At 36.2% G+C, this 24,366-nt stretch overlaps 1 protein-coding gene across 1 annotated transcript in view; it reads right to left on the bottom strand.

The window, feature by feature from the left end:
• LOC107083071 (heparan sulfate glucosamine 3-O-sulfotransferase 2-like) overlaps positions 1-23,115 on the bottom strand; it is a 29,520-nt gene extending 6,405 nt beyond the window's left edge. Inside the window, exon 1 of the mRNA XM_015372015.1 lies at positions 22,450-23,115. Within this exon, the coding sequence (XP_015227501.1) occupies positions 22,450-22,940 (491 nt within the window). The 5' untranslated portion in view covers positions 22,941-23,115. The remainder of the gene's footprint in view (positions 1-22,449) is intronic.
• Between the last annotated feature and the right edge of the window lie 1,251 nt (positions 23,116-24,366).

Here is a 24,366-nt window from a genome sequence, read left to right as displayed (position 1 = left end):
TTGGATGGGAATCTACGTTGCATTTGACGCACCACTACAAGATGAATCGATAGATTCGGCGGTATTCATTCGCGGCAAATCATTGCAGCTTGGTGGCGGTGGCGTTAGCATAGTAGCATGGACGACGAGATGATTGAAAATGAACACAACGGAGATCTAGTCCTATTGGCAGACATCCATTTAAAATGTTGGCAACGGCATGAAAAAAGTGGTTTCTACTTTTATTTTTATACTTTAAGTAAATTTACAAGCCTGTACGTTGTTACTTTTACTTGAGTAAAGAAGTTTAATCAGTACTTCCACTTTTACCAGAGTATTTTTTAACACAAGTATCTGTACTTTTATTCAAGTACGGAAAGTGAGTACTTTTGCCATCTCTGGTTTTAAATGTATTGTGACACTGTACTAAAAGGATTGATATATTGCACTATCCAATACAGAAATATGCCTGTACAGTACATGGAAGGAATATGGATAATATATGGGAAAATATGCTACATACTGTATGTCAAAGACTGGAATTAAGACAAAGTATGTGTTTGATCCCACAGTTCCTTAAGGTATGATGTTCATGGATCTTTAGCAATATGTGACATACGCCCAACATCTATGTGCAAACGTTGTGCATTCTTTCAGAAATACCCATCTTTTGTGTCTACCTCTCAGATGGGTATCCGCCTTATCTTACCCAAAAGTTCCTACCTTAGACCTTAGGATTTTTGTTGATCATCTTCACTGAATCCTGATCTCATGTGATAGATGCCTACTGGAATTTTATCAATTTTCATTTAACTCTTTCTAGCTAAAATCATTTTGTATGTAACAAAAGTAGATCACACTTTGGCTGATGTACCAGTTCTCTGCATTGTGAAATATGCATGTAAAAATATTGGCCACCTTAAGTGTCTTTAAGGTCTTGTATTGTCAGACATTTTGACCCAATAAACATTCTACATCACTACCAGAATAAGGAGTCTTGAATGTTGATTTCTGTACTGTTATCATTTTGAACAAATAACTAGCTGGAGCAATAAACACATTACCAAATTTACTATTTCTATGAACATTTCTGAAATGTTTGTTATAAAATGAAGTTTTATAACACTGATATTTGTTATTTCAGGGCTGCAAAGTCACGCAGTGTGCAGTGCATGCGTGGGTTCTCTCTGGGTATTCAGGCTTCCTCCTACAATCCAAAACCATAACTGTTAGGTTAACTGGCATCTCTAAATTTTCCTTAGGTGTGAGTGTGTGTGCATGGTTGTACGTCTTTGTGTGTCTCTGTGTTGCCCTCTGACAGACCGCTTCTCGCCCATAGACTGCCAGATATAAGCACCGGCCTCATCACAACCCTGACAGAATAAGTAGGAGAAGATGGATGGATGAATACAAATAATTTCAGTAAATCAGGTGTTTCACATTTACATAAATGTGCTTATGAATTAAAATATAAGAGACACAAAAAATATAGATATATTTTTTTAACTTACACAAAATTATCTGTGATATTTTTTTCAAATAAATGTTGATGAAACTTGGATTCTGCCTCCTCCTGCTGCATACATCACTAAGCACTGTAGTTGTACCATTCTGTAGGACTTTTTTGTTGCTCTGCAAGTTTTTGTTGACACCTACAGTGGCTTACAAAAGCATTGAAACAACAAACATGGAGATGTTTTATTGAAATCATGTGTGAAAAAATGCTTTCTCTCCCACCCTTCGTTCTCCTGGGTGGGGTGGGTGGTTCCTCTACTAGAGGCATGGGAGCTTGCGATTTCTTCTCTTGTCTGGCCTGTGTTCTGGACTGACCACTGTTTCTCCTGGTATGGAGTCACTATATATATATATATATATATATATATATATATATATATATATATATATATATATATATATATAATATCCAGGTTAGCCGCTTCCTTCTCCTACTAAAAAGTGTTGACGAAACACTGCTTCCCCGGGGAATTGTTTTTAAGAATCGCTTTAAGAATCGCTTTGAGGCTGACTGATAGTTGCACCCAGTGATCTTTTCCAAACTTCTCCCAGGCCCAAGCTTTAGCCTTTGGGATTACCCTCGCCTAACAATACTTGCTTGTTGTCCAAGGACAACCAGGCCTTTAGGAATCTTTCCTCAGCTTACAAAAATATATTAACTGCATGTGTTCGATACCATGTGTTCAGTACAAGGTGTGAGGGTTTGACCCACCCCAACCCTCAGCCTCTCCCTGCGGGCCACTACGGTCAGTAGATGTTAGCTGACTATTTCTTGCCAGTATCTCCACCTCCACCAGAAACTTATTCTTTGAGGAGGCACACTTATATTGATGTTACTACTGATAAAGCCATAGAAATATTCAGAAAATCACCATATAAAAAAATACTATAAAAAAAATCCCAGTTTATGTGACTAAAGACCAGGAGTGAGGAAACAAGAATGTTAGCAATGGCCAAATTACATTTCCAGTCAATGAAAAATTACCATGCAGTTTTACCTTTGATTATTAATACAGTTAATATGTATAAATTGAAAATTATTAAATTATTAATAATGCATTACTCTAATCAAAGGCAAGAATGAAAGAATAACATTTTTAAGGATGAACTGGAACAATACTGGTAACTATGTAAACACTAGTCTTGTTTACTTGATGGTGAAAATTTGTTTATTTATTGTTCAACTATTGACTAACAACTGAAATACAACTATAACATGAAAAAATAAGATTTTTTAAAATCTAATAAATGTATAAACCGTGAATTACTAAACTGTTTGTCAATTTAGAAATTAGGCGAAATGGACACATTTTTGCAAGATATTGTAACAATCACTCACTCCATACACCTGCTCAGCTCCACCCTTTCTGCAATCAACTCTCACCGGCTTCACCTGTTGCCATCAATATATTACATCAGGGCCACATTATCAGGTACCAACCAACCAAGACTAATCCACTAATTTATTGTTTATTTATTTATTTTTTTAGATAAACAGTCCTCCAAAAACAATGTTCCACCTGAGAATTGTATATTGAACAGATTAGTTTTGTGTACTGTAACCACAAGAGAGATGAGGGTACGATCAAATAACCATAGAGTCTCAGGCTTAGTTCTGTACAGTCTTTTGTGACACTTTCCATGTTTCATTACTGAAATGTTATGCTACATTCACACTGCAGGCACATGTAATCCAATCTGATTTTTTTGCCCACATACAACAAAATCGGACGTGGTCGTTTCAGTCAGAATTGCCCAATTCAAAATCTTTTCCTGTAAAAAAAACCACAAAACAGATCTACTATAAGCGTCTTAATTGAGTATCCGCTAATTTTTAATGTCGCAGGTCACCCATTGTTATAATCCAGGTTCTTAAAATTAATTCATACAGACTCCTCTCCAGCACAGCTTCATTTTATGATGTGATCAAAATAACATGTGTTAACAACATATTTTATTACTTTCATAAACAGTCTGCTGCTGTGTGACTTCTGTGTTGTCCTTCTGTGTATGCAGGGCGAGTCGCAAAGGTGAAACGTTCAGACCACAGTCTGATGGTAGTTCCAAAACATTGGAGTGCATTTGAGTTAAATTACTCCAATGCACGGCAGATTGTGTGTCTTCTGGTTATTAAGATAACTAGAATAAGTTAGAGAACATGTTATACCTGAGGCAGATTTCTAAATCAACCATCAGAAATTTACTTTGCACTTTTTTTTCAGCATAGCCTGAAGAATTTAATAACGCTGCACATAGTATCTGAAATGAAAAGATAAAACTCGTTGGTTGTTAATGCTCCAAGTTTCGCTGCTCTTGGAAGATAATAATTGTTATCAATTAGAAAACCCACATAGGTATTCCTCTAGACTAGCTCCAAGGGATAGAAAAGTGTATGCATGTTAGAAACACTTGAAATGAAATGAGAAAATCTCCCTGCCTTGACAAATGGAAAAAGTTGTTCACACTCACGTTGCCGGACACACATCTTGATTAACAGAAATTTCGGAGAAGTGCCTCTATTGATTACCCCCGTCTCACTCAGAATCAACAGCAAATTTATTTGGGGTAATTCACAATCTTCCTCACAATTCTCAGCCAAACTTTAAGTCAGGATGTATTAGAGGCCTTGCCCTGACATTTTAATCAGTCTGGGAAAATGCACTGAAGTGTGAAAGATCTGCTCGATACAGTAAATGAAACCCTCTGCTAGAGACAGAACATGGCTGAAAGCTAATTTGTGCATGATGCTTTAGCACTGCAATTGGTACTTTAACTGCAACTATGTTAAAAAGTAAACATAGAGGAACAGAAAGTACCAACTGAGTCTAATACCAACAACACAATGTATACAATGGATAGAAGGACCATAGAACATGAGCTCAATCTGAGCTTTGAATTTTGTTTATCTAATGCCTACTTCTTAAAATTACAGTGTTTTGTTTTGGCTATGAGAGGTGCTTGACTTTGTTCAGCCTTTCTAAATAGGTGTCTATTTTTGCAAGAAGTGAATTGGTATGGCAATATCATGAAACGGACAGCTGGGGAATATGTGTTACAGTAAGGCAATGGTCTTTCTTTTGGGTTTGAAGAAAACATTTAATATTTCTTCACAAAACAAATATTACTAATAACAACTAATTGGCTAAAAAAATGTATTGAAATTTCAATTAGTGTGCCATAAAATGCAAAAAAAATAGTAATAGATGTATTTAATAACTGAATGATTAATTAGATGTAAATATATAAATCCACTTTTGCACAGGTAATTTCATTTACTTGGGAATTTGGTTCCACTAAATACTTTCTTCCCTGGGGCCTGATGAAGGGGTTGTGTAGAGCTGCAGTGCTTTATATTTTCAACTTGCTTATGAAGATCTGTTTGAAGTCCTTCCATCGTCACCACTGTCTACAGCTTCTATTTAATATTGACAGTTCTGGTTGTGCTGTAGATATGAGGTTTATCTATTCCTTGTATGATAAAAGAAAAGTAACTCTTATAAGATTTTAGTAATTATTGTGAGCAAATAATGCAGTTATAAAGCTACAACTCTGGCCACATAAAAAATCGAAATGTCAAATAATTATTCAAGCATTTTAAAATACAGGATTTACTTATAGTTGGTTAAATAATGTTATTAGTGGACCTCACTTGACTGAAGGTGTAGTACAGTTTCCCTCAAGCTGAATGTTGAGGCGCTTTCAATGTAATGAAAAAGCATGATGACGAGTTCCTGGGGATTCCTATTAACCAAGGAATACAAATCCTGGGTTCTTTTCCCTTATTTTTAACAGTTGTCATTGATCTCTGCACTTTTATGCTTATTTGTTCATTTAAATAACAAATAGTTTGTTAAGTTTATTGCTTGAATTTTGCATTTTTCCTTCACTTATTTTTAAAAGTACACTTATTGCTGTCTTATTTTCTGAAACGTTTAACATACTTAAAACATACATTTTCTCCCTAAAATAAATTATTTTGGTGCCCTATTAGTTTCTTAATCACCAATATATTTTCTAATCTAATATACCACTGTAGTATTTTCTCACCAAGCACCGTCACCCTCATTCTTACTAATTTATTTCTGCCTCTCTTTGTTGTTGCTCTTTTTTTCCACCTCTTGTTAATCCTCTCCATGTGCTGCTGGAAATGTAAAAGTATAAGTGTCAACCTTTGGAACTTAGTCACCTCTACAGATTCTTACCCACTAGTCGAGATCAATAGCTGCTACAGTAGTTGTCTGGTTACAGAAATACCTCTTTGCAATGGCTAACTTCTCTATTTATTGTTGCTAATGAACGAAAAACAGTTAAGGATTTGACAGTAGAGAAGTACAGCTAGTAGCAAATAGTGTCTGTCTAAGAAAATATTTCAAATTAAAGCATGTTATAGAGAAAATTTCCAACATCTAATCACAGAGAACAAACTTTTAAGAACTTAAAGATTGATTATATAAAAGTATTTCCATGTACTCCAAATTGTTTGATTTTTACCAAGATAAAAAAGGAAAAAATACTGATTTAGAAGCAATACATATCTACTTTTTTTTTTTAGTATTTGTTACTTGTGGTTGGACACATATGTTAAAAGAGTATAATTTGCTTTTTCTCCTTGCTAGTTAATTCATATTGTTTACACTAGTATAGCTGAGCAGGTAAAAAGGAAAAGAAAAAAGAAAAAAAACCCTTTGTGGCTTTTATATATTTGGTGAACATATTCTTATTACTTGAACATACAAGTAATTTCCCTCTGGGATTATTAAAGTATTTCTGATTCTGATTCTGCTTTCAAAGGGTAAGATACATGTGTACTGCATTGATAAGGCAGAGTTAAATAAGGAAGTAAACTGCTGATTTCACATCAGATAAGTTTGTCTGGCTGAAACCATCCACCTCTTAAAAACAGTGCAGACTCCTTAGTAGAAATACAGTATAATGGTAAATGGCCTGTACTTATATAGCACTTTTTCAAGTCAGGAGACTTGACCAAAGTGCTTTATACTACATTCAGTCATTCACTCATCCACACACACACATCCCAGCATGTTTCACTATCCCAGTGGGGACTGGGATAGTGAAACATTTACTTCTATTCATTTCTAAACCATTTCTACAGCCTAACCACGACCCTTACTCTAACCCTAACCATTACATTTTAATACTTAACCATAACCCCAACATAAGCAAATTCAAACCTTACCCCTAAACACTAAAACAGCATTTTTACCAATTGGGACCAGACATTGGTCACCACTCGAGCACTCGGTCCCTACGTTATGTTAGGTTTTATTGAAAAGGGTCCCCATCATCTAAAAAAAACACGCCCACACACACACACGCCCACATACACCCTGAACTTGAATTTAAAAACTACAACTTAAAATGAAAGCACTTCAAACTATTATACAACATTGAAGTAATATTTTATTAACTTAAAAATCCTGCTTTATAGTATTTTCATAATCATTATTGAGTTTGACAGTAATTAAATGTGCTTGATTTTTTTTAGTTTCATTCTTAATCAAGGTAGTCCAAATTGTTTATTATGAAGTACTATGAAAAGGTAGTATTAAACTCAGATGGACAACCTGCTGTCCAAACTTATCAACAGCAGCCATCTATTACACAGATCCACAGAGCAGACAAAATGTTCTTGTGGTGTGTGATACTCATGATGTCTGTGGCACAGTACTTCCTAAAAATGACATTGTCCTTTCTTCTGAAATGACAGGATAAATCTTCACTGCTGAGGTGGCTCCATTATTAAACTATCACTCACTTTGATTACACATGTGAAATCTGATCATTAATCAACATCAACAGAAACCTGCCACCTCCCAAAGTCTATTAAGTGTTAACAGTCCAGCAGTCCAGGTGATTACAGCAATCTTTGGCCCATTTGAGCTCAGTGAGGAACAGAGGTGCATAGCAATTGAGCATCATAAGAGCCTCACATCTATTTTTCTAATTTAATTGGAGACAAATTGGCTGAGAATAGCAGACCGAATGAGTCTGATGCTGTAAGGTTCTTTTGTCCTCAAAGATCTTCTTAGTCAATACATAAATCGGAAGGATATAAAGTGTGATAATGCAGCGTTGGAGAACCACAAAGATATAAATAAATGTTAAAAACCTACCTCGGGCAGGATCCTATTTAATGGCTGTCATTTCAACTAAGGACTGTTATGTTTCTTAAAACAACAGTTACTCTGGTTTGGCCGACAAATGGAAATGACTGACACTTGCTCTTTGTAGGCAATTACACGTTCAATTGAACTGAGCTGTCAAATTAAAAAGTGGCAAGGCAAAATATCCAGACACAAAAATAGAGACAATATGACAGGCAATGTGATTTGAAAACCTTCACCAATAAATGCTGGTGCTCTTTCTTCGAATTTTCACCATTTTTGATAATAACGGCTTTTACAAGAATTCCCCTGGATGAAAAAATGAATAGCATCATTTTGTAGTAAACTTATATTTCACTACCATATTTTTAATAAGATTAATTCTAATGCTGTGATGACCTCAGTCAATGATAATAATAAGCATCCACAGCTCTTTCAGGTTGTATAGTAAAGCTTCCAGCAATGTGACAGTCAAGGATATTTATAAATGGAAAGCAGACAAATTGCATATCTTTAGAACATTTTCACTCTCAAATGGTGAAAAAGCACAAAAGAAAGAAAAACGATGAGGCAGAGCAGGAACAAACCCTTGGTCAGTAGACAGACACTGGTTTTGCCCAAAAGGGGTTAGTTAACAAGCTAGAGATATTTTAAAGGGAGCTGGGAATGGCTAAATAGTTCATGCCTCAAAGACAATGCCTGTTAGAATATTTCTGTTTATGTTTTTGTGAGCAGAAACAGCTTGAGATCATCTCTAAGCAATACTGTCTAATGGATAAAGATGCATTAATACCTATTGTATCATTGGGACATTACCACTCTTGAATTTCTCCACATTCAAATACAAAATAATAAAATTAACTTTTAAACAGGTGAAACCAATCTTTGTTACCATTTTTTTTTCCTAAATTGCATCTTTAGTGCTTCTGCCTCTTCACTCAACCAACAGTTTCTATTCCTGCTATAAAGTCACAACACATTTCTTATTTCCTACAAATGTTTGTATTTTCTTAAGTGTCTTCCCCAGCATACATCAAAATGTAATGAAAAGAAGCTAAAATTAAGCTTATTACTTTTTGTGCAAGTCAATGGCTCAACTGGAAAAATCATATTTGCTTCATGATTAACTTAATTATAGCAAAACCTTATTGTAGATGGATGACAACACTGGATGCAAATACAGCCAGCTAAGAACAGGCTGAGACTACAGTTTGCACAGGTTCAGAAAAATAAGGCAATAACAGAAAAGGAATAAAGAGCTTGGCTTCATAAGTTCAACATTCAGAATTTTCCATAGAAAACATTAAAGTATGAATCCACCCATTTATCTATGCATCAATGGTTTAAGATGGCAGTGCCTCAGGAATAGTGTAGGGGATAACGTCTTTGCACAACTTTGTCTCTGAGGACCACTTAAGCTTTCCTTAAATTATATAGTTTACCAGTACTGTTGCAGACCATGTCTAACTCCTGCTTGAAGTAGTCATCTTTTGACGGCTACCTCCAACAGAACCTTATCATAAAGCACCTCCAGCATGATCAAAATGCTTAAGTTATCTCCAATAGATTTTTTTTTAGCAAAACTTAAATTGTTATTCCAAAGGTCTTCAGTGACCCTAGATTTTATTTCAACAGAGGTTTCCACCCAGTTGGGCTGTTAACCATTTGGTGGAAACCAGTTATAACTACATGTCAATAAATTATTGTGCCCTTGAACTCATATAATTAGTCATTGGTTAATCAAGTGTCTCTTATTTAAAATATTAGTCAATGTAAACCATAAATGCACCTTATGGGCTGAGAGATCAACTAAGGTTTAAGAAAAAAAGGGAAAGAAAGTGTGATCCAAGGTTAAAATCATGGAGAGGGCCCCTGTCTCATATTGCTAGATTTAACTGTGGTGCAATTGCATTCAAACATTTTGACATTAAACATTAAGGTTTTTCTTTTGTTTGTTCTTTATGTTTTTTTTGAGGGGGGGGGTATTCATAAATTACCAAAAAAAAAACTGGTTTGAAAAATATACAATTCAGCTGGCTAACCATCATAAGCACCATACAAAAAGTCAAATGTTACAGAAAGTGAAAACTTCTTGTTAAAATATCTGATTTCAAGAGTTCCCAATTAAGTTTGATCAGTGAATAGTTAAACTCAAGATGCCCTAAAAAGGTACTTGAACTGAATGATGAGCACCAGGTCCTGGACTTGAATCTTTGGGGAAATCTCTTAAACAGACATTTTCTGGTGATTAAAAGTATCAAGTGCATGTTGAAAACTGCAATGAAGTATAGACAGCTTGTTAATAATGCAGTTATATCTCACCACCATTCATTGTGTAATGTATAGTTTTCTGTGTTAAATGAGAACCATCCAGCTTTCTATCCTCATCAGCCTTCTGATGCTACTGTTCCCCAAGCCAATTAATGTGGACGTCGGGAATATTTGTAGCTGCAGCCTCTCATACAATTTCAGCACTTCTCTGAGAAGTAACTGCAAGTGCTCTATACTTCTCTGTGATCAATAGAGCTGAGATGCCCTTTTAAGTCTTGATGGTGTACACCAATGTATTTTTGTTTGATCTTTATCATTCTGCAGGGAATGGAAGAAGTGGAGGAAAAAGAGTAGTGAAATTGGTGGCAGAGGAATGTCTTTTTCATCAGGTCCTTTATCACTGTGTGAAAACTCGCACACAAAATAAATGAGGCCAAGCGTGTGTCCTCTTCAGGAGCCATGGTAATGAACACTGGACCATTTTTCTTCTGAGCCTAAATGGTCTGTCACATGTTTAATGTAACAAGACAGACTGTGCAGAACAACTGGACAGTACACTCAAACTCTGGGAGAGTTAATTTGGTGTTCCAGTTTGTAGGTTTTGCCTGACATATGTATTTACAGTATTTAATCTGAAAATTATAACAGATTTGTTTATTTTAACTGATGACAATAATTGCACTTAGGATTTGGAAGATGATGGCTAAAATGTGTTAAAGAAGCAAAATTTGAGAAGCATTTCTGTAGCACTTTGTCCAATATTTCATCTGAATTTTTTCAATTGAACTAGGAAAAAGAGGAAATCATACAATTAATCATAACTAATCAAAATATAATCAAAACATTGAAAGATTTATAATGTTCCAACATTAATGTAAGGTCCGAATAAACCTTTCCCCCATCCCTGTAAAAATTGGATTTCCTTTTCTTTCCTGGCTTACATTTTAAACAAGAGAGTTTGAAATGCTTAAGTATTTGCTAAATCATTTCATTTAGCATTTGGTCAGTTAAAAAGTATTATATTTTTACTGCAACCCCTTAAACATCCAGTTTAATATACTTCAGTGAATATTTCATACGCTTATCAGGAACCAGGTTATGGTGACAGCACTTTCACCAGAGACGCCGAGACTTTCCCACCCAGCTTTAATCTCTGCTATGTAATGCGGTGTAATAAAAAAATTTGATTAGATTATTTCAGCAGAACTCGCGCCATATTAAGGAAGTTGTGGTAGACAGAGTGTTCCTCCGGATCAGTATCCTGGCCTTAGATAAAATTGTTACATTTGCTTCCTTTTCCCATCGCTGTCTGATATAATCAGTTCAGTTCTTATTCATAGATGCCAAGTTTCTATGATATATGCAGATGATGCCTTTTTTTTTGCCAGCATATGAATCCACAAATATATGTACGATACCATCTGTGTACAGTATTTGAGGCAATCTAAGTTTAATGACCCTTTGTTTTTACTGAGGAATTCAGACTAAACAAAAATGATAAAAGTAAGCCTTAGTTAGCTGTTTTTATCAACCTAAGCTGTGTTTACATGGACAAAAATAATTGGATTAAAGGCCTGATCAAAAAAAGAAATGTTTCAGGTAAACATGCCAGTCTCAATATTTTAATCCAGTTCAGTCCAATTGGAAATTTCATTCAAAAGAGAGAGGTTTTCTACGATCGCCGCTCTGATTGCCGTCCATGTACAAACGCCTTCCAATCTTTGGAGGAAAATAATCTCCACTGTGCATATGTGCAACATCAGCATGATGTTTTTCTCGCATTAGCAATAGGTACTGTAGAGCAATTCATTTAACAAAAATTACCACCAAAATCAAAAGTATGCATACAAAGATACGACAAAGGTCCATTGTGAAAAAAACTACATCAACAGACCTGATTGGTGGGCACAACGAGTAGCTTAAGTTCAGGATGAATGTTGTTGTTAACAAAACAGGCATTTTTTTCTTCTATTAGACAGTTCCTCGCATAATCAAATTATTTACCCTGAGCGAACGCTTGGTAAATGTATACACACATCGGGATTGGATCATTTTTTTAGTAAACAGAGGTTTGGAATTTCCAATCAACAAATTTTTAGATCAGATCGGGAAATTTTGCACATGTAAATGTAGCTATTGTAACACAGAGTTGGCAATCAGGCTCCTCTTTAGGAGGGTTGAATAAAACCACAGACTTCTTGAAGCTGCTGAAACATATTTCTATAACTAAGACACTAGTGAAAAAGAACATCTGCTGTCTCTGTGCAGGTTAGATGCTATAAAATCCAACTTTCATCATGGTCTGCCTCACATGACTGCTTCCTTATTGGAGAGGTGAGCATGTTGTTCACACAGCAGACGCACCACATTCAAAGCAGGTGCTTACCGGAGGAGGCTCGGGTAATGGCAGCTATACCTGTCCTGGCCATTCGTCAGGGAGGGGCTGATGCTCAGAGAGCAGAAGTCATTAGAATCACTCAAGCATGCATGAATCAATCAAATACCACTTTGTGTATGATTTTGATAAAGGAATAGCATCATAACATATTTAAAATCGTCCTTTTTAATTTAAATAATAGGACAGTGGCAAGAGGCAATAAAATAAGACTTAAACGTGTGTTCTAGGACAAGTAAGTCAACCTGTGATGCAAAATCTAGCTAAATGTGGAACATGCCAGTGTACACTGGAAAGTTTCCTGAAGCATCAGGGCGAACATCAGGCAACATCAAGGGCTGAAGGCCATAACATTACATGCAACAACTTTTTAAAAATCCTACCACTTTGGGGATAAGCTACAGAAGAGAAAGCTATCAGAACAATCAAAACAAATATGCTAATGAAAGTTAGAAGATGCAGAAAAGATCTCTGCATTCCTCAGTACTTATTTTCACTGAGAACGTAACCGCCGTTTCATACTTCCCAAAGCGAAACAAGAATGACTTCTAATGAGCACAATGCACACAGATACATCTCTGAGCACAAACGTAGGCAAAAAACGCCACCAAAGTGGGAGTTGACAATTTGGACAATGTCAGAGCAACATACAGCTGCCAGTGCAGGCTGCCTTGGTTGTTTTCTATATTCTTAATTTGTCTGCTTAAAATGCCGATGTCCTGTGGACTGAAATCAACCAGCAATGGAATACTAAAAAATTGTACTGACATCCAATTTTCAAAGAAAAACTGGGTAAACCGGGTATCACTCCCAAAATCCAGAGAATTTAAGAGGACTCAAATCAACCCAGGCCAGCTCAATGCAATAGATCCTGTGGATACAGGTAAAAATAAACAATCCTTTCAATCTATCAATCGTATTGCTTTGCTACCCTCGAGAGGATAGCAAAACTAGCACCACATGTATAAAATGCAAGGATTACATCTGCAAAAAGCATATGGTCACATTCTGCCCATCATGTGGTCGACACTTAAAAAGTTGAACATTGGCAGTCAGAAAAATAAAAACAGGAGGGAAATGTGTTTTAAGAAAAATAAAATCTTAAAGAGTTCCCAAAAAATCAGTTGTGCGTCACTTATCAAAATATTTATCAAAAACAAATAAAGTTAAGAGTTTTAAACTACATTTTTGACTGCTCTGACTAGATTTATAAATAGGGTTACAAAATGATACTCAACCTAATGATTGCAATTTTTTTCAAGATCAATTAAGGGTTAAATATGGTAGATCCAAGACAAAATGAACATGCTTTCTCAATTTTTTGTTTGTTTTTATATTTGAATAAATAACTTTATGGTTCTATAAAGGAGTTCCTTTTTTCATGGCAGTGTAACACAGTCTTGTAGATTGTCTGTTATTTGCATCACTAGACAATATGACTTGACTCAAACAATTCAACTAAATGTATTTTTATGCCCAACTAAATATTTATTGTGTTTATCATGCTCTCTTGCATTTTCTTAATTCTTCATTTTGATTTTCATTTGCTGGTTGTGATTGGATGTTTTTATCCACCTCAAGAAAGTATTTGCAAAGGATACTATGACTGGATGAAGAAGACCTTTCTGCGATTGGCAGATGCTGTGTTCTACGTACGTTAAAAAAATAAAAAATACAAGCCCAGAAACAGCACAATAAATAGTTGATGTTGAGAGAGTAAGGAGCAGGCAGAGAGCAAAGACAAGACAGAGCCATGCAAGCAGAGAGACTGAGCTGTGGGAACACACCACACAGAATAGTTTGTAAGAATTTAGCCTGCACCAGACACATATTGAGTGAGTATGTGTAAAATATAACCATGCACAGACTCACACCGCTTGATGGTGGAAAAATTATTTTCCCATCTATGCCTCTTCTCCTCCATTTTAAAACCTGTACATGAGCTTGTTTTGTTTTCTATATTGCACTAAAGTATGCACTCAGGCTCCCGTACCTGCTAGAACAGGCTTGTAAGGCTTGTCTTACTGATGTCTGAGATGCTGTTTTACTGTGTGAGGTGTTTTGGAAAGGCAGCCAGACTTCTTTCAATGATTAATACATGCTGCTTGAATTGAGACTACCAATCTTGTTGTTGTTGATAAAGACTAAGGTGTTTTTTTTCTCCCTAATAACAAAGCTCAGATTGATGACTGCAACAGCAATGATACTCCAAGTGCTCTTTAGAGACATGTTCATTACAGGAATTAGTTAGCCTAGTAAACTAGCCCCACCCGCAATCGGCCAAAATCAAAATCATGCCTGCGAGTGGTCTAGCCTCGATCAATGCCCAGGCCCTAGAACTGGCGGGCCAATCACAACGCAGAGATGTATTTTGAAATTCCAGATCCAAAGCGGGCAGGGTTTTCAGGGCGTGACAACAAAGCTGCACGACTCTGGAGAAAGCACAACAAGGAAGATGGCAACAACTAATGAACAGTTCTTATTTGACTCAGCTTTGGAATCAGTTTTGGAAGGGTTAGACTTGGGGTTTTCGTTGAAACTTGAGCAGGTAGAGGCTCTACGCTCTACGCTTACTACATCACAGTCAGTTACGCTTATTGGTCAGAGCGTTCCAATAGGCACAGACATGTTTTGAAAGACAACGGGTTGTTCTCATCAACAATCTTCCGATGTCTCATTCATCAGGGCCAGACTAAATTACACATTTAATCTCACATTTAGTCTGGTTTATCAGGCTAGTAATTAGTGGACTTAAAAAAACAAACAAAAAAAACAACAGACATAGGAGATGAGCATTGCGTAGGACCTTTGTTATATGGATGTGGTTCTTGTACAGTTCTTAAACTTTTTAGGAACTGTAGCAGTTTTGTTCACTGTTCCAGTATAAAATGCAGTTATATTTTGTCATCTATCATCATTTTAGGGAGACACTGATATGGAAATCATCCAGAAAAATGTCTGAGCCTTAAATAAGGATATAATGATTTATTAAGTTAAGTTAAATCTTAGCAAGAATAGCAGGCACTAAAAGATAAAAGTTAAGCTGTTGCTTTGTAGCTCTGATGTCTGTGGTCATTAACTCCTTTGAGCATCTGCCACTGAAGCATCTAAAGGAGAATATCTGTCCTTCCAGACCCCCTGCTTTCACTAACCACATGCACACAGACACATATTGACAGAGCCTGCAGTTAGCTTGGGTTTACATGTTATCCTGCACCACGACCACCTATGGCATTGTGATTATGGAGTGCATCACAACCTTCAACATTATCAATCTAAACATCCAACCTCTGCCTCTCAGTAGTTCACCAATCATGTTTATGTCTGGGAGCAGTGAGTGAGGCTTCTACCACTCAAGAACCATCAACATTCACAGAAAAATAAAAAATACAAAATAGGGCATGTCTAAGCTAAAAGAAATGAATAATAAGACGATTATTAGAAACTGCCATTTTCTTCTATCCACAACCTGTACAGGTTTAGAGACAGAAAAGGGCAAGTAAAATCTCTGACAATTAAACACATCCCGGTCATAGGCTTTTTAGACATTTGGATGCTACAGTACAAAGGGCTAATGGAAAATACCAGCTGACTCAGGCTTCCTCTGCTGAACCAAATGGATAATCTCATGGCCAAGGTATTCAGCTTCTGTGGGTAAACAAAGAAGCTTTTTGCAAACGCTGTCTTCCTTTATCTTAAACAAATACATAGTACCCCTTGTCATCATTTTACCCCTACAAAACAGTTTTTACAAATTGTGGTTAGTAGTTTGGACTGTGTTATATGATGTGATGAATGGAAAACTGAAGTCAAATTCCCTTTTTGTCTGAATAAAACTTGGTCAAGAGTTTAAAATTTTAGAGTGGTGGAAGGCTAACAGTTAAAACAATTGGGACCTAAACAATTTCAACAGAAAAATGTTGAGCATGAGATACAATTATATTTAAGTGGATATTAACCTGCTACGATTTTACAAGGTTTTTAGGTTTACACATGAATATTTGATGCATGCTTTTTAAACACAATATCCATCTTACAATGTAAAATTCAGTTAACAAATACTCCTTGTAGTATAATTCTTATAAGCTTCCATTTGTCAGTCTACAAATAAATGTTGAATAAAAAATGTTTTGAAGCTACACTAATTTCAAAAGAAATACCAATTTGCAGTATGTTTGTTGTAAAATTGTGCATAATAAATAGCAACATTGTACTAAGCCATTATTAAAAGAAGATACAATCCTAGGAGTCTGTTTTTACACCTGGAATGAGAGAGAGAAAAAAAACCAATAACAAAGGGTATGTCAGGTACAAGACCAATGCTTTTATAACATCACTAAAATGACACAATGATATTTGATGCAATAGGTATTTAGTGGCAGTCGCAGCTAACTATATGGTTTATTTAATAGATATAGGCCCCACATTCCATCACGTTCCTATCCTCATGCTGGAAGCAGTACACCCCCAACCCCACCACACAAACTTTACTTACAGATCCAGGCAGTGATATCCCATAGGAGCAACTATCCCCAAACCAGGGAAGTGATCCCCTTAGCCGAAGTAGAAAAGAGCAAGCCACCAGCTGAGAAAAGGACCGTACACTGTCTTAACCTGGGTGAACCCCGAGCAAACCTCCCACAAGCCTGTCCATCCAGACACAGAGCCAACATATAGCTGGACGATGAAAGACAAAAAAACAAACAACAGAAAACTGCAAAAAACCCAGAGGTAGTAAGAAATGCTGCAATCAAAGAATGCAACGTATACTTAAATTTGAAAATGTCACGGTTATTGAATATTATTGTAATGATATATGTAGATATTTACTTATTGTCCAGCCCTAGGCCAACATGATCCAAACACATTTAGCAACAGGCTGTCATTTGTTCTGCCCCGCAAGGAAAGTGCATTTTTGTTCTTTTCTAGGTCCAATAGTTGATTTAATATTTTTTTTCCCAGTAAGGCTAAGGTCCAGTAGTTCAATTCAATTCAGTTTATTTCTATAGCACCAATTCACAACACATGTCATCTCAAGGCACTTTACAGTTCACCAGATCATACAGTCAAATTGACTCAAAAGTTTTCTATCTAAGGAAAACCAGCTGATTGCATCGACTCATTGACTCGAATGCAATTCCTCACACTAAGCATGCTTGTAGCGATAGTGGAGAGGAAAAACTCTCTTTTAACAGGAAGAAACCTCCAGCAGAACCAGGCTCAGTGTGAGCGGCCATCTGCTGAGGCCGAATGGGGTTTAAGGAGACAGAAGCAGAGATACGAAAGGCAACTGTAAAAGGCGGCCCCGTCCAGGAAACACACAGCCAGGCAGATGAACAGCAGTTCCATTTCATATTATTTTATGTCCTACTAAAGAGAATATGTATTAACTTTTCAACAAATTCCTTAAAAAGATATCTCTCTGCTACAAGTGACAGATGTATGACTGATAAATTAATTGAACAGTGGTTTAATAACTGATCATATTTTTTTATATTGATTTACTTTTAACTAAATCCATAAAAACATAAAACAAACCTGGCTTATAAGAGGGAGTGGTGGACTCCAATAGGAATAAAACAAAAAATAAGTCAAACGGAACAAAAAACATTTTGAACGCAATAGGGATTTTACAAAAAAACCTAATATTCAGTGTTGTTTTGCATATTAACAAGCTGTCAATTTTTTAAAGTAGACAAATTCTCATCTTTTAACAAAAGATGTGATTTGGTCCCTGTGTATCACAAATCATGACTGAAAGAGTAGTTCTACACAATTCCCCCTGAAGCAGAGAATGGATTAAGGTTTGATAAAAGCTATAATTTTTTTGCCTTTATATGAGGTGACCACAATGTCCCACTCTATAATACAGATTTATCTTTTGATAATTCCTTTGTTGGTATTTTATTTTTCTTTCTTGATTAATTTAAAACCTCTTAAGGGCAAGAAATTAAAATTGACTCTAACCTTTGTTTTCTGTAGTGTCAGCCCAGCCACAAAAGCAACTGTGTAACAAGTGTATCACCTGTTTAGGATGTAATGGTGTTTTTGGACTGACACAGAAATCCAACAATTTACTTTGCTTTTTGTTAGACAAGGTTAACATGATACTAAATTTGTATCATAAAGGCCAAATTATAAAGCATCATCTGTTTCTCAATCCCCACCACAAGAATTGTGCTAATTCAGATATACAGTAGTAAAACCCATGCATGTAATAATATTTAAAGCTATCCAGTATGTGTGTGACTGTAAAGTCAGTCCTAATAATAGAGTTGGGACTCAAGCTCTTAAGGAACACTCCTGCCTAACCTCATTATTGTGATTACAATCAATTTTGGGGGGGAGAGGAAATTAAACAAAGAATATAAGAATTTTGCATCTGTAAGGTGTTACAGAATCTTTTAGAGATCATGCTATTTACATCCTTTTACAAGTACTGAAATATTTTGTATTTGTTTAAAAGCTGTTGCCCAACATACATGGGACATGCTTAAGAAGATTTAAATATGAGTTTCACATGCTTAAAGCTTTAAGTGTTTAAACAAGGGGAAATTGAGGATAAAATGAACAGCATGTACACACTATACTGTCTAAAGCAAGAAAGGAAAACAGAAAGATGGGAGTTAAACAAATGTAAAATAAGATTTGCTTTATCGCGATATAATTGTGCTATGTTTTAGAGTAAATAAACTATAGCTACTTGGGCTTAAGACGTCTGTTGTTTTCATTAGACATTGTGCAAGTAGTGATGACTTGCTGTGACCACCCCTGAAGAGAGAAGCTGAAAGGACTCACTCACGGACAGCCTGTAGGAAGGATCAGTCTATATGGTGGCTATTTATTTTTTAAAAAGCAGTCTATAGTGCTGGCCTGAAGGTAAAAGCCTACACAGGTTGCGTCCAGGATGAGTGGGGTCCACAGAGACTCTGCTGTCCTTTACGTGACCCTGTAAAACTCCTTGATGGAGACAAGGTCAGGGCTGATAGTCCTCTCTGCAAACACAATTGTTCTTTAGTTTGTACATCCTCTGTTTTAGGAATGAGAAGCAACAAAAAAAAACAAACAAAAAAACTAATGGAAAATACAAATGACCTAGACTACCTAGAATAATGTTATGGCTAAAACGATTAAGAAATGTCATTAAAAGGGAATTTAAGCCTCATTAAATTCGTCTATATGTGTATGGTATCACCATACACATAAAACGTGATTAAACACATTCTTCCTATAGTCAACAGGGGCTAACTAATAGGCTCTGATGATGGTTGGATTTTTGGGTAAGTACAAAAATGTATGGTACTTTAAGTTACACTTTAGAGTTTAAGTTTTGTTTTGCATATGTTTTGTTATACCTGTAGTCATCACTATCGGGTTTCTTATTTCAATATGGTACAACTATGTTCCTGATACTAAATCATTTTAAACAAATACATTGTGAATAGAACTGCAGGTGCAATAAAAGATTTAGCTTTGAATCAAACAAGTGGCTGGCTGGAAGCCTGGGTTAGTATCGCAGCTGGGGGGGAATAAGCTGCCAGTGTGGGTCCTAAGGCAAGACGCTTCATGCTAATGCCTGCTTTGGGGTGTGGCGGCCTAGTGGTTAGGGCGTTGAAATCCTGAGGTTCTGAATTCAAGCCCCACTCCCACAGACTGCCTGTTACATCCACCAGGCTCGTTTGGTGGGGGTAACTTTACAGGAGACCACAGAAGGATTTTCTTATTAACTGAAAATTGAATTTATTAAATTATACTAAAGAAACAAAACCTGAAAAAAGGGATGAATAAAATGGAAAATCAAAAATGGATTAATGCAAAACCCATAACTAAACAGAAATAAGCAAATGCAAACAAACCTAACAAAACCCAACCATAGGATACAAACCAAACCAAATGGGGTTCTGAGGAGGAAAGAGGGAGAAGCCTCCTGTCTGCTGCTTTTATGACAGCTTTTAAAGCAGATGAGAACCAATTAGGGCAAAACAGAACACCTGCAGAAGGCCTGCCTCCAGAACCCTGCAAGGAAAAGGGCAGAAACACACTGCAGCTGTAACACTGCCACTCTGGCTCCCTGAGCAAGACCCTTAACCCCCACACTGCTCCCCGGGCGCCATACAATGGCATCCCACTGCTCCCCAAGGGGATGGGTTAAATGCAGAGAGTTCATTTCATTGCTCTCGACTTGTGACAGTGTAATGAAAATAAAAATGCTGACAATAAAAAAACGCCAGAAACGTTGAATGTCTAAATTAATCTAAGTTCATCATATTTTTAGTTCACGTTCATAACACTTCTTTGGTCTATTGCTCTGACACAAAGTTAAGATTCATACCAAAATAGCAACATTTTCTTAAAGAATATGAACATGACAGAGCATCATCTTATTTTGGCTGGTGGGTAAATCATTTGATTGCACGAAGACCAACATTTCTTGATATTAGCATATAAAATGTATTGTTTCTGTACTTAATATGCACATGTATGTTTCCCTGAGATTTTCTTGCAAAAGCATGACTACTACAACCTTACTTTTATAAAGGAACTTTCATAACTAACTGCCCTGCTAGATGGGCTGATACAGGGCGCAATTTTTTCCGGTAAGGCTCAATACTCCCATGTTTTAAACTGACCAGACCAATCAGAGCGCAGGATGTGGGCCAATAATGCAGCAGTCATTTTCTGTAAGCATAACAGTCAAGATTAGAACTACAATAGAGCAATGTTTTATTGATGTTCCAAAAGAGCTGGATAGGATTTTCAAATTTCAACAAAAAGAAACTATCAGAGCTTTGAAACTTTACATCACATCTATAGGTATTTAACTGGTTCTAAACTTTTTTTCTGCTGACACTGTGAGTTCCGCCTTTAAACACATTAGTTCTGCTGGACTCACCTGTGCATGCTCGTATCCAGACTGATATGCAGTGTACACAATGTAAGTCAGTATGGCTGGCAAGGTTAGTTTATAATAGCTAATACAGTATGTATAAAACATATCTATTGTACTGTTAACAGTTTTTTAAAATTATTTTCTGATCAAACCTTAATTCATGATTTACATTAAATTCTCACTTAGAAAAAAAAGTACAACAGTTGATACTATTAACAAATCATTGATAGAAAAATTTAATTTTTAACTATAAACTTGTTCTTTTTGCCATATTAGTTATGTTCAACATTTGATATTTATGTTTTCTGCATTTTCAAAAACTGTGTGTCTTAGAAAATTAAGATATTGAAAAGTTTGTTTCAATTATTATTGATCACTCACATATTACACATGTAGTAAAAAAAAAATATATATATATATTCTAATAACTTTTTTTATTTATGGTAAATGCAGTCCATAAAATTCAATGAGCTAGAATAGGATGGGTAAATCCCACTTTATTTGCTAATAGTAAATCCTACACAAAAATCATTCATATAATTTCCCAACAGATTTTTTTCTCATTGCAATGTGTTCCAGGGACTCATAGCTTTGCTGGCTATTCCTAGCCAAATAACCTTGCAACAAGAGAACAGGGCTAGGTTTGAAATGATTTAATTATCTAACTGTATAGAAAGCATTTATAAGGTTGAAGCATCAGTAGAAGGAACCTGGCTGGTGATGTAGTTTGTAACATTGCATGGAGAAGTGGTTTTAATTCCAGCCTGAGGCCTTTCTCTGTGGATATGTTTTAAAGTTCTAGTATTAAAAAAAAAATCAACAGGATTTAACTTATTTCACTTAATTTCATAGATACATAAATAAGATATAGTTATAAATCGATTGCAAACTGAGTGCAAAAGGTGCAAATCCTTCCATCCATCCATCCATCCACTCAACAGCTAAACCCAAAATTCAGTGAATAACTTCATAGTTTAGGTGGGGCACGGGTTTGATATATTAGAAGTCAGATGATAATTGGGGAAACCAAGATCTGCTGAAAAACCACTGACATCCACAATGTAATCTATAACGTGACATGAAACTTAGTCAGTGTAGAGTTAAGCAGGAGACACTTAAAGGGGTTGCATGAGTGTCAGAGTGGAGAGCCATTTAATTATATCAGGAAACCTTTCAAGTTTGTTTTTCCTAAATGAAGCCTTTGGGATTTTAAATATCTGCTTCAGATCATTATACCTCGTAAGAAGAGAGAAAATAAAACACATTTCCCTCACCTGTACCAGTCCAGTCCTCTGTCATAGTTTCTGTCAAAAAAGTGTGGCTCTGTTCCGAGTGCGCGAACATCTGGATGTATCCGGATGAACTCCAGAACCGCCCTGGTTCCCCCTTTCTTTACGCCTACTATCAATGCATTGGGTAGCTTCTTGTTACCGTATTTCTGCGCAACAGTTATGTTTTTCAAATTCACCTCAGCGCGAGGCGAAGACGAGGTTTTACTCTGATCCCTGGGATCACTCGATCCTCGCTGCTGAAAAGCCGACCTGACATCCAGGGAAGCACAATTGTCCAGTTTCCCAAGAAGTTTCTTCCCTCCAGCGTTTTTGCTCGGCGGGCAGCGCTTCCCTTCGTAACCCTGGCTTGTCATGAGTGTGCCGCGATAAAAAATGATATTATAGCATAGATACGCACAGGATAGGGACAAAGTAAATATGAAGGCGAATCTAGCGCTGACTCTATTTGCAGATGTGAGGAGTCTTTGCGCCATGTCTCCATGGGTTCAAAGTGCTGCATGGTTTTCCATCGGAGTTTTCCTCTACTGTCGGTCTACGGTGAGAGCCTGCAGAGAATAATAGTACAGATTATAAAGTGAGACAGATCAGCCCATGTGGATAGGGGTGGTTTTTCTGTGGCACCGTGCGCATATGTCCGTCTGCCAGAGGAACTCAAGCGAGGTCAGTTCTCAGTAAAACGAGTTAAGCAAAAAGTTAGGGTGCCCAATCTTCACAGAAGCGCACAGCCTTCTGGTTGTTATCATCGTTTTCCAGTAGATCTCTGCTGGGCTGGAGAAAAAGATCCTCTGCGTCTCAGCGCGCCCCAAACTCTCACCAGCGCAGTGTTTTTGTTCACCTCCAGGGGGATTTCAATGCACATCCCTGTCTTCCACTACCTAATTTCAATATTTAATCAACCTTCTTACGTTACTTACAAGTTTTCATCATCTTAGACAAGTTTTCCAGCATACCTGTGATGAGAAGCTGGAAAAGGCGCAGAACAGAGTCATTTATATCTATTATGTCACAGCTGATTGATATACCAAAATGGAAATACCTTTTCTATTTGAGATTAAAATTAATTTTGCCTATTGTTCTCTCTCATTTAAAATGAATTTGACATTTATAAAATATTTTATGCTATTTCATCTCCTTTTCTTAAATTGGAACCTTTGTTGAAACTAAAAAAAAAGCAATTTTGACATAATATCTGCTGTATAGCTGAATGCTTGTTTCCTTTTTAGGCCTGCTTGAAACAGAATGATTCATCAAGGCTGGAGGTATCCTCATGCTAATACAATCTCTTAACACACTCGGGCATGGAAGCAGAAAGTCAAGATCACATTTGATCTTTTTGTGATGGAAGATGGATGCAGACTGGAATGCAAAGTTTTCAGCTTCTTTATTTCCATGATTAATTTATGTGGGAATAATGACTTACGTTAAAGCACCTACAGCTCACTTCCCTCATTTTAATAGTAACCCTAAGGTTTGTTCAATAAAACAAGCAAAACTTTCAAAAATAACAAAAGAAAAAGGAACTTTTAGTACAACATCAATAGTTTTTTAAAGAAACTTTTTAATGGTTATATTCTTAACTATTGTATTTTTTTCCTAATACAATTTTCTATTTTCTTTCAAATGTTTATAATCTTTTCTAACTTTTCACATCATTTTATTTGCTGTAACACCACATATTGATTAATGCCAAAGATCCTGAAGAATATTTATTACAAGGTGTCTTTCATATGTCTGTGTTTTGCAAGATACATTTAAAGTAGTTTTAAGGACACTGCATATAAGCAGCTGTGATGGTAGGAGAAAGTTTTATTTTAAACAATGGCTGCTTTAGATGGTGTTTAATGTCTGCTATAGAGACCCATCAACCCTCATCCTGCAGTGAGCTCTGGAGATATGTGC

The sequence above is a fragment of the Cyprinodon variegatus genome, unplaced genomic scaffold, assembly GCF_000732505.1.
Source record: "Cyprinodon variegatus isolate N-32 unplaced genomic scaffold, C_variegatus-1.0 Scaffold68, whole genome shotgun sequence".
Lineage (NCBI taxonomy): Eukaryota > Metazoa > Chordata > Actinopteri > Cyprinodontiformes > Cyprinodontidae > Cyprinodon > Cyprinodon variegatus.
The sequence above is the reverse complement of the archived record's forward strand: the minus strand, read 5'-3'. Positions and strand labels throughout refer to the sequence as shown.